This window comes from Mus caroli, unplaced genomic scaffold (genome assembly GCF_978045245.1).
Source record: "Mus caroli unplaced genomic scaffold, Mus_caroli_1 scaffold_9, whole genome shotgun sequence".
Lineage (NCBI taxonomy): Eukaryota > Metazoa > Chordata > Mammalia > Rodentia > Muridae > Mus > Mus caroli.
Genome location: NW_028227264.1, coordinates 129,100,082 through 129,110,545, shown reverse-complemented (window position 1 = coordinate 129,110,545; position 10,464 = coordinate 129,100,082). Strand labels below are relative to the sequence as shown.

At 36.7% G+C, this 10,464-nt stretch overlaps 1 protein-coding gene across 1 annotated transcript; it reads right to left on the bottom strand.

Moving 5' to 3' along the window:
* Nucleotides 1-743: 743 nt before the first annotated feature.
* LOC110303060 (olfactory receptor 6C2) lies at nt 744-1,682 on the bottom strand. The gene has a single exon (XM_021173961.1). It carries the CDS (start codon nt 1,680-1,682, stop codon nt 744-746), a length of 939 nt encoding a protein of 312 aa, XP_021029620.1.
* Nucleotides 1,683-10,464: the final 8,782 nt, after the last annotated feature.

Genomic DNA, 10,464 nt, shown 5'->3' with positions numbered 1-10,464 from the left:
CTATTTTTTTCTGGTTAGCTTTAGATTGAAATCTATTTTGTCAGAGATTAGGATATCAATGCTTGCTTGCTTACTGGTTGCATTTAAGTAGAGAACATTAGTCCAACTTTTACTCTAAGACATTACCTATATTTAACGCTAAGGTGTATTTCTTGTAGACCTCAGGCAATCAGATTTTGCTTTTTTGATCCATTCAATTAGTATCTGTGATTTAATTTGAGAATTGAGGCCATTGACATTTACCAGCTTTATTTCAGCATATTCAATGACATAAGTAAGTTTATTTTTAGCAATAGGACCTCACCATCAAGCTGTTGTGGGTAACCAATAGACTTGTCAATAGTCTATGATGTTGAGGGGGAAAATATGGAATCCCTTTGGAGAAGATTCAACAAGATATAACTCATTCCTGGCACTGGAGGTTTTATTTAGTAGCATAATGTGTCTACCTGGGGCATTGTCTCTCTCATTATTTGATATTCCATTCATATAAATTAAATATAAATTTAATTTGTATAAATTAAATTTCTTTCATATATATAATTTAGGAGGCTTCTACAGCAGTAGGTTTCCAAATGACATGCCACTTTCTTTCCCACTTAATCCTATTTTTATTTCCCATTTATTTCTTTATATTGCTCGAGACTGAGTTCCATAAGGATAATATCTGGGTGAAAAATTGGATGTCATTGTGAAGATTAAATCTGAAAGCAGATAATAGAGAATCTGTTTTATCACAACTTCTAGCTCTTTGATATAAATGTAATTCTCTTTACAGAGTCACTGAAAGCCTGTTTCACTTGCTTGTTCCTTAAGGTATAAATGAAGGGATTCAATAGAGGTGCAACAGAAGTAGTGAGGACTGAAACTCCTTTATTTATGGCCACTTCATCCTTAGCCGATGGCTTGATGTAGATGAAGATGCAGCTTCCGTAGGTGATGGAAACCACAATCATATGGGATGAGCAGGTGGAAAAGGCCTTTTTTCTTTGCTGTGCAGAAGGGAATCTCAGAATTGTTCTGATGATGTATGTATAGGATAGAATCACACAGATTAAGGTAATAATGAGTGCAAAGACAGCCACAAGTATAACCATCTGTTCTATTACCCATGTGTCTGAGCATGAGATCTTCAGAAGGGGACCTGCATCACAGCTGAAATGATCAATGGCATTGGAGTCACAGAAGTCAAGTTGGAGGCCCAAGATAAGAGGTGGAGTGATAATCATTAAGCCAGACACCCAACATATGATGACTAGTAAGGTACACACCCTGGGGTTCATGATGGTCATATAATGAAGGGGTTTACAGATGGCCACATAACGATCATAGGACATAGCTGCCAAGAGAAAGAATTCAGTTGCTCCAAAGAGAATAACAAAGAATATTTGACTTGCACAAGCATTATAGGTAATGGTATTGTCTCCACTTGATATACTGTATAGAAATCTAGGAATACAGACAGTGGTAAAGGAAACTTCTAGGAAAGAAAAATTTCTGAGGAAAAAGTACATGGGTGTTTTAAGATGGGGATCCACCAACGTGAGGATGATGATAATCAGGTTTCCTGTTACACTCAGCATGTAAGTAAGAAATAAGAAGATAAAAAGCAGAACTTGAAGTTGTGGGTCATCTGTTAGTCCCAGAAGGATGAAGGTTGTTATTGACGAATGGTTTCTCATTACTGACCTTTAAAATCAAGATTTTATAGTCACAGTTAGTAAAAGTCTAACAAAGGACTGTGGATACAGATACCAACAAGCCAGCCTATATTTATTTTCTAAGTTTATATCATAGTAAGTGTTGTCATTGCCTGAATTTCCAAATGAGCAGTGAAAATTTTCTTAAGGACTCACATTATTGTAAAAGAGCCATTTCTAAAGAATTATCTGTTACTCTTGAGGATGTCCAGATGTAGTTAATTCTTATGTAGATAGGACTTACAAATAATTCCACCCAACAGGCACACAGAACAATTATAGTAAGACAAATTCTGGATATTGGATACATATAGATATCTAACGTAAATTTGTTTCAACTGTTACTACCTCGATATTGATTTAAGTATAAGATTTTTCTCTCCTAGAAAAAAATAAGCGACAGAAATGAGATTTCTTTGAATTTGCAAGATAATTGGGGTACACCTATTTTATCTATTGTGAAAATGCTATGTTCAGTACACTTGTGGAAGGAATATATTCATGTGCTTTTGTTATATACTTATTTATATTAGTGGATTATGGTCATTTACTTCAAATACCTAAAAGCCACAGTGCATTTTATCATTTATTAGATATTTCTCGACTGTGCCATATTTTAGGATCATCTCTCTTTTTTTATTTTTGAAAATACAAGTGATCTGATGGAGAGGAAAGGAAAACATGAAAACATGGAGTTCCTTGGAAAGGGGAAGTAAGTGGGTAAAATAACAATATGGATCCCTGAAAAATCCACAAGGTATCATACTATTAACCATTTACCTAAAAACCCATAATGCATGTACTTCAGTTTATAAATATACAAACATAGTTTAAATAAACTTTTCTCATCTGAGCTAATGGTGCTCTGCAAGAGTCAAAGATCACATAACAAAAATTCTCAAACCAGACATGAGAAGCCTTCTTTTCAGTTGTTGACAAGGGCTGTCTACGGGACTTCAAAAGCATATAATTTATTGCTACTGCCTTGGGTACCCTTGTCCCCATAAATGGAAAGTAAGTATTCCATATTCCTCAAGATACCATAAACTTCAGAAACAAGCCCAGAAGCCCTGAGCAGGAACTGACCTAAATCCACCATCGTTGAAGACTAGCATTTAGGGTACCAGAAGGCAACATGCAAGCTTTCACAATTTTATTAATTGCATGAATGACTAAAACTTAAATTTTATTTTAAACTTTTAAAAGTATATTCAAATATTTCTCATAGGTAAAAGGCTCCTACTGCAATGTTAGGAAGATTTGAACTGATGTTAAATCCAAGGTAGTGTTTTTGAAAAAAATAAAAATATTAAACTTTTAATTTACTTTCCTACCTATGTTCTAAAACATGGTGCTCTCTGTCATACCAATATTTCCACCACCTTTATGATTACAATCAGAAAGTAATTAGTTAAATGTACTTTTCATAGAGTATTGATTCTATTCTTTATGCCAGTATTTGAATGATTACTTAACTGTCCATTTTTTTCACTATTCAATATTTACTTCAGTGATTAGTGTTTCTAGAAATAAAAGTTCTTTATATAGAGATAAGTAAACAAACCTAGTTTGAATGATGGAAAATAATGTCATCCTGTTCACATTGTTCCAAAAGTAATAGATTCTGAAAAGTTGTTATTCAGTTTTTTGTTATCTTATTTTACCTCACCACTATAAACTAATAATCCATCAAAAATATTGTTATAGTCTACATATTCAATTATCTATCACGTTTTAAGGTTAAATTTACAACCCTGCTATATTAGTGAATCACAGTCTTTGGCAGTGACTGGGAATCAGTTCTAGCATTCGCTATGAAATATCTGGTAAAAGATTAGCTTTTTAGGAAGGTTACTCTTTTTCTTTTTCTTTTTTTTTTCTTTTTCTTTTTTTTTTCTTTTGGTGTACCTTGTACGACTTAAGAAGTGTAATCATACTTAAATATGTTGCAATACAGGATAGCTCAGATAATTGGAATCAGAGAGTAGAAATATATTCTGACTAATCAGATTTCTGCCAACTCTTACATGTGTAGAGTCTAATTCTTTGTTATCTAGAATGGATAAATTAACAAAGAATAATAATTCTCAGAATTTGTGTTTGAGAAAGCAACCTATGAAATGGGAGTATTTTCAGAGCACATATTGAAAAGAATTTCCAATAGACAAAAATTAGCAATTCATTTTACCAATGGGCAAATAAAAACATGAATAGACATTTCTCCAAGGAGACATAAAAATGACCCAACACACATGTGAGAAGTTCATCATTAGTAATCATCAGAAAAATACAAGTCAAAACTATTGTGGGATGTTACTTCATACATACTAAGAGACTACTAAAAATACAAAAATACACTATACTGTGGATATGCTGAATTTAGAACGTCATACAATATTAATAGGAATCAACTTTAGAAAATATAAAAACTCCTCAAGCAGCAAAGCTAGGATACAATCTAGAAATACATTTTCTTGCCAAATATTCAAAAGAGTGAATTAGTTATCAAGTAAATGTCTGACTTCTGTGAACACTGTAGTGTAATTCATAAAAGACAAACTATAGAAATGACTCAAATACACCCCAACAGATAGTTTAAAATGTAACATATATATAAAGAACTCAAGAAGGTGAACTCCAGAAAATCAAATAACCCCATTAAAAATGGGGCTCAGAACTGAACAAAGAATTCTCACCTGAGGAATACCGAATGGCAGGGAAGCACCTGAAAAAATGTTCAACATCCTTAATCATCAGGGAAATGCAAATCAAAACAACCCTGAGATTCCACCTCACACCAGTCAGAATGGCTAAGATCAAAAATTCAGGTGACAGCAGATGCTGGAGAGGATGTGGAGAAAGAGGAACACTCCTCCATTGTTGGTGGGATTGCAAGCTTGTACAACCACTCTGGAAATCAGTCTGGCGGTTCCTCAGAAAATTGGACATAGTACTACCGGAGGATCCAGCAATACCTCTCCTGGGCATATATCCAGAAGATGTCCCAACCGGTAAGAAGGACACATGCTCCACTATGTTCATAGCAGCCTTATTTATAATAGCCAGAAGCTGGAAAGAACCCAGATGCCCCTCAACAGAGGAATGGATACAGAAAATGTGGTACATTTACACAATGGAGTACTACTCAGCTATTAAAAAGAATGAATTTATGAAATTCCTAGCCAAATGGATGGACCTGGAGGGCATCATCCTGAGTGAGGTAACACAATCACAAAGGAACTCACACAATATGTACTCACTGATAAGTGGATATTAGCCCAAAACTTAGGATACCCAAGATATAAGATACAGTTTGCTAAACACATGAAACTCAAGAAGAATGAAGACTGAAGTGTGGACACTATACCCCTCCTTAGAATTGGGAACAGAACACCCATGGAAGGAGTTACAGAGACAAAGTTTGGAGCTGTGACGAAAGGATGGACCATCTAGAGACTGCCATATCCAGAGATCCATCCCATGATCAGCATTCAAACGCTGACACCATTGCATTCACTAGCAAGATTTTGCTGAAAGGACCCAGATAGAGCTGTCTCTTGTGAGACTATGCCGGGGCCTGGCAAACACAGAAGTGGATGCTCACAGTCAGCTAGTGAATGGATCACAGGGCCCCCAATGGAGGAGCTGGAGAAAGTACCGAAGGAGCTGAAGGGATCTGCAACCCTATGGGTGGAACAACATTATGAACTAACCAGTACCCCGGAGCTCTTGACTCTAGCTGCATATATATCAAAAGATGGCCTAGTCGGCCATCACTGGAAAGAGAGGCCCATTGGACATGCAAACTTTATATGCCCCAGTACAGGGGAACGCCAGGGCCAAAAAAATGGGAATGGGTGGGTAGGGAAGTAGGGGGGAGGTTATGGGGGACTTTTGGGATAGCATTGGAAATGTAATTGAGGAAAAGATGTAATAAAAAAATAGAATATAAAAAAAATGTAACATATACCTACAACGGAGGAGTATGAGATCTGGAAATCTTACATATGCAATAAGGATGGACCCCAAAGGATGTTTTTATAGGAATTATTCAGCTCGAAAATAACGAATCAATCCATGTAAATGAGGTATCTGAAATATTCAAACACACAAACTCAGAGGGAGAGGGGGAGAGAGAATGCTTGAATGGCAATTACCAGACATTTGGATATTGGCAAATGGGGTGTTGCTCAACAGCTTTAAAATTTTAGTACAAGGAGGAGTAATTCTCAGATCTGCTGCACTATAATATTCCGTGATTTATAATTTCTTACTGTTCACTATCATGTGAAGCTGAATTATAGAAGAGAAACAAATAAAAACAAGACCTACGATGAAATACAAAGAAACTTTTTAAAATGATGCATGTGTTTTTATGTCTTCATTGTCATGGTGGTTATATGAAAATTTAGAAATGTTCAAGCCTATCAAATTGAGTCATATTTATGTTACTGTCTGTCTGTCTGTCTATCTAGAGCACTTCAATAAAACTGCAAAATAATTTATATGTTAAAGACTAAGGCACTACTAAAGTGAACTGTCACTTCCTTAATTATTTACAGCTTGTGGCATATTCTGCACAGTGGCATCGGTTCCTACATACACTGCTCTCCATCTCCTGGGATTAAGCTGTTATGCAATCCTATCTGCATTACCAGCATCATTTAGAAGAGTTGCATGCTACTTATTCTGAATTTCTCCCAAACTAGATTTGGCTATTTAAAATATCTCCCCTTTCAATTATTCTTAGTATTTGTAATTTTTGTATATGAGTGAGAACATTGTTCCTACATAAGAAGATGAGTCCTTCAATTTTCCAATTTTTCAAGAATTTTATCTTGTCAGAAATCTTTTGGTAATTACAGGATAGGAAAAGTTGTGATAAGAGTCATACTTACCTTATAACCTTGGCTTTCCATGGTCTTCCTCCTGAACCCCAAGTTTCCTTTTGCCTAGCTCCTGAGCCATAATGCTGGTGTATACTTGTTACATGGAATGCTCCAATCTGACACTCTCTTAACTCTATTCTTCCTGAGGGATGAAGAAATCTCTATCCTTCTTGTATTAGAAGATATTGATTTATCTTATGTTGTTTTTCCCTCTCTTAGCTGTTGGAAAATATGAAACAATTTCAAATGAGTTATTGTCTCTGGCTTCTACTTCTTGACTAACAGTTGGATAGACTTCACATTTAATTTGTACTAAAAATCTACCAGCAATTTTATTTGATGCTTTACCACCATCTTCCAGACATGCCTGTAGTTGACTAAGTTATTAAATATGTATAATCTTGTAAATAATATTATCCAAAAACATCTCATAAAAGTTGATTCTAGAGAATCAGTCAGCACTCCTACCTTTCCATTAGAAAATGGAGGAGTAAGTTTTGATAGTAATGAAAAATTAGAAACTAGAATATTTGAAGTATCATTCTCAAGAGTATCACAAAACATTAATGTATTAAAATCACTTAGGCAAGAAAATGTTTGCTATTCAACCATGACATATCATCTATGTCTTCCATCGCTACATTCTTATGTCATGAGAATCGTATGTATACATCTAAATCGTATGTATACATCTAAATGGTATGTATACATGTAAATTGTATGTATACATCTAAATCGTATGTATACATCTAAATCATATGTATACATCTAAATCGTATGTATACACTATAATGAGACACAGATGAAGGGCTGCTACTTGTTGCTCCTTTTACCTGCATTAAATTTCTCATTTTGTTGATGTCACTTCTTGCTCTTAGGGATTTTTTTTCAGCAAAAGAAAAGGCTGGGCTTCTGATCATGGAATGATATCCACTCCTGCTTCTTATCCAGAATTAATTATTTATAGTGATAGTTAAAATAACATGAACATTTATATAACCTGCAAGCACCGTCTCCAGGGTTCTGACTATGTCTTCATAGTTGAATGAAGTGATCATGTCCCACGGGAGATAACAATTAGTTTGTTGTAAAAATGATGTTTTACTTTCTGTGTGCTTAAAAATATTTCTGCAAGTAATTTCAGCCCTCTGGGTGTGGAAAAACAAAATCTTACTTCTTAGAGACATGAGCCCTATAAATCCCTATGGATTTATGTGTCTTATAGCACTGTTCAGTTCCTTTTCAAAAGATTAACCCAGGAAAGTGTACACTTACACAGAAAACTTGCAGGATTGTTGCTGATCTGGTAGGACTTGTACTGAAATGCTGGCCAAGCAGACCAGCCAATGTGTCACACAACTACACTTCCCAAGGGTTTTAAAATATTGGAAGTTTTTCTTTTGGATAATTCTTAGTTCCCTTATGAATGGTTTTAGTGATAATCTCTCTGACAAACCAATATCCATCAATTTTGAAATTGTATTTTGTCACTATTACTTACAATTTCATTGTGTTAAATCGTACTTGCTGTAATTTAGTTTTCTTTTCCTTGGGTGATGGTAGTCACTGACACTTTTATGTTCTGTAAAATTTTGCCTTTTTCAGAATATTATTCAACTTGAATAACGTTATGTTGTCCTTTCAAGTATGCATTCATCACTTAGAATTCAAGTGTTGTTTAGGTATTTTTTCTTAATTTCTTATTTGCTTTACTTACCGAAAAATAACTTTGTATGCCCCTAACACTTCTTTTATCCACTCATCTATTAGTGAACATGCCGAATGCTTGCAGTTGGGGTAGTTGTAAGCCTGAACATAGTAAGGTAGCATATGCACGGGCTTGAGCTCTACCCCCTACACCCCCCTCCGCACACACACACACACACACCTGTGGCAGTCAAAAGAGCAAGTGCCTAGAGTCATAAGAGCAGGTGAGGTGGCCCTTCCCCTCACAGCTGCAGTACTCGGGGAAGCAAGCATTGGCAGCACAGCCTTGATGTAGGGAGCATTGGTGAGTTGGTGCTGTGGGTCTGAGAGCTGGCCCCACCAGGTAAAAGGGGGTGTGTGTGATACTATGATCCCTTGCCCTTTGCCACCTGAGGTAGTCAGGAGAGCTGGCCTGGAGATCTTGAGAGTAGAAGAGCTAGCTCTGTCTCTGACTAGCTGTAGTATTCAGGAGAGTGGGCCCTGTACCTAGCCAGGACAACATAATGCAGCTAGCCTTGATGATGAATGTAAAGCAGCCCTGAGGGTGTGAGAGTGAAAAACTGTGTCAGCCTATCATGGGCCACAGCACTTGGGAGAGTGGGCCCTGTGCCTTGACTGGGCAGCACAATGTAGCAGGTTTTGTGGTGTGGGTGTGGGTGTAGGTGTAGGTGTAGGTGAGCTATCCCAAGGGCATGAGAGTGGGAGAGTTGACCCTCCGTCTGCCAATGATGGCATTGAGTGACCTAGTCAGTAGAGTGTTGGAGAATTTGCCCTGATAGTGTGGATGCAGACTAGCTGTCAGGAAGACCAGCTCACCTACCATCCAGGCCAGATCCAGGTTTTTTAATTAGCCTATCCCAAAATCTATATCACCTGTGAACTGTTAGAGCACATGAAAGAGTTAGACCTACTGATGCAAAGCTGAGGTATCTGCATGACACAGGGCAACAACAACATAACCAAGAGGTAGTCCCAGTAGGATCCAATATTGGTGGTGTCACAGAAGCCAGACATCTGGAACCTGACCAATGACTCACTGTAATGAACATTTGCAAGGGAAGATGTGTGAACAGTGTGGAACACACTGTGACACACTACAGCTTCCACACAAGATGCTTTCTATATTTTATTCTGTTTAATTTTTTTGTTTGTGTGTGTGTGTTATTTTCTTCTGGAGGAGAGGTTGCAAGAGTGGAGAGCAGATATGAAGGAACTGGGAGATTAGTGAAACTGAGGTAAGTGATGTAAAGCTCCTAAAGAATCAATCAAAAGTTAAAAAGAAAAAACAACAAAAGCAAATACCTAAGCATATAGTAAGCAAAGGTCTAATTATTCTTAATAATATTTAAATTAAAATATAACTATTTATCTTCTTAGAATTCCCACTTCTCTCCTACTTCCTCTCAACTTCCCAATCTACGATTCTTTACTTATATACTCACACATGTACATGCATATGTGAATACATCCCACTTAATCTCTTTAGAGATGCTTGTATGTAGGACTGACTAGTTGGTATTGGATAAGCAGTTAGGGAGTTTATCCCTTGGAAAGAGTAATCTCTTAGTAACTGTTAATTGCCTGTCAATCCCCGTCTAGGAGTGGGGTTCCATGAGATTTCCCCCATCCATGTTGGTATGTCAGATGGTATTGTCTCTGTTCTGGTCTTGCTTAGACTGTCATTTGTCAGGATTTCATGGATGACACTTTTCTGTCACATCTAGAAGACACGATCTAATGGCAGGCTTCTGGTCCCCTGGCTTTTATAATCTTTCCTCCCCTCTTTCAATATCTTCCGTGATTCTTAAGTGCAAGAGTGGTTTAGCAGATTCATCATTTCAGGTTGGGCAACCCATGATCAGCTGCTCTCTGTATTTTGTTAATTGTGACTTTCTGTAATGGTCTATCTTCCTTAAAAAGAAGTTTCTTTTTTCTTTTTTCTTTTTTTTTTTTTTTGTTTTTTGTTTTTTGGGGTTTTTTGTTTGTTTGTTTTTTTGAGACAGGGTTTCTCTGTATAGCCCTGGCTGTCCTGGAACTCACTTTGTAGACCAGGCTGGCCTCGAACTCAGAAATCCACCTGCCTCTCCCTCCCGAGTGCTGGGATTAAAGGCATTCGCCACCACGCCCGGCTAAGAAGTTTCTTATATGTAATGTGTGATCTAGATTTA

Bases quoted from the DNA above. Each gene is read 5' to 3' on its own strand.
- LOC110303060 (XM_021173961.1), bottom strand. From the start codon at position 1,682: ATGAGAAACCATTCGTCAATAACAACCTTCATCCTTCTGGGACTAACA.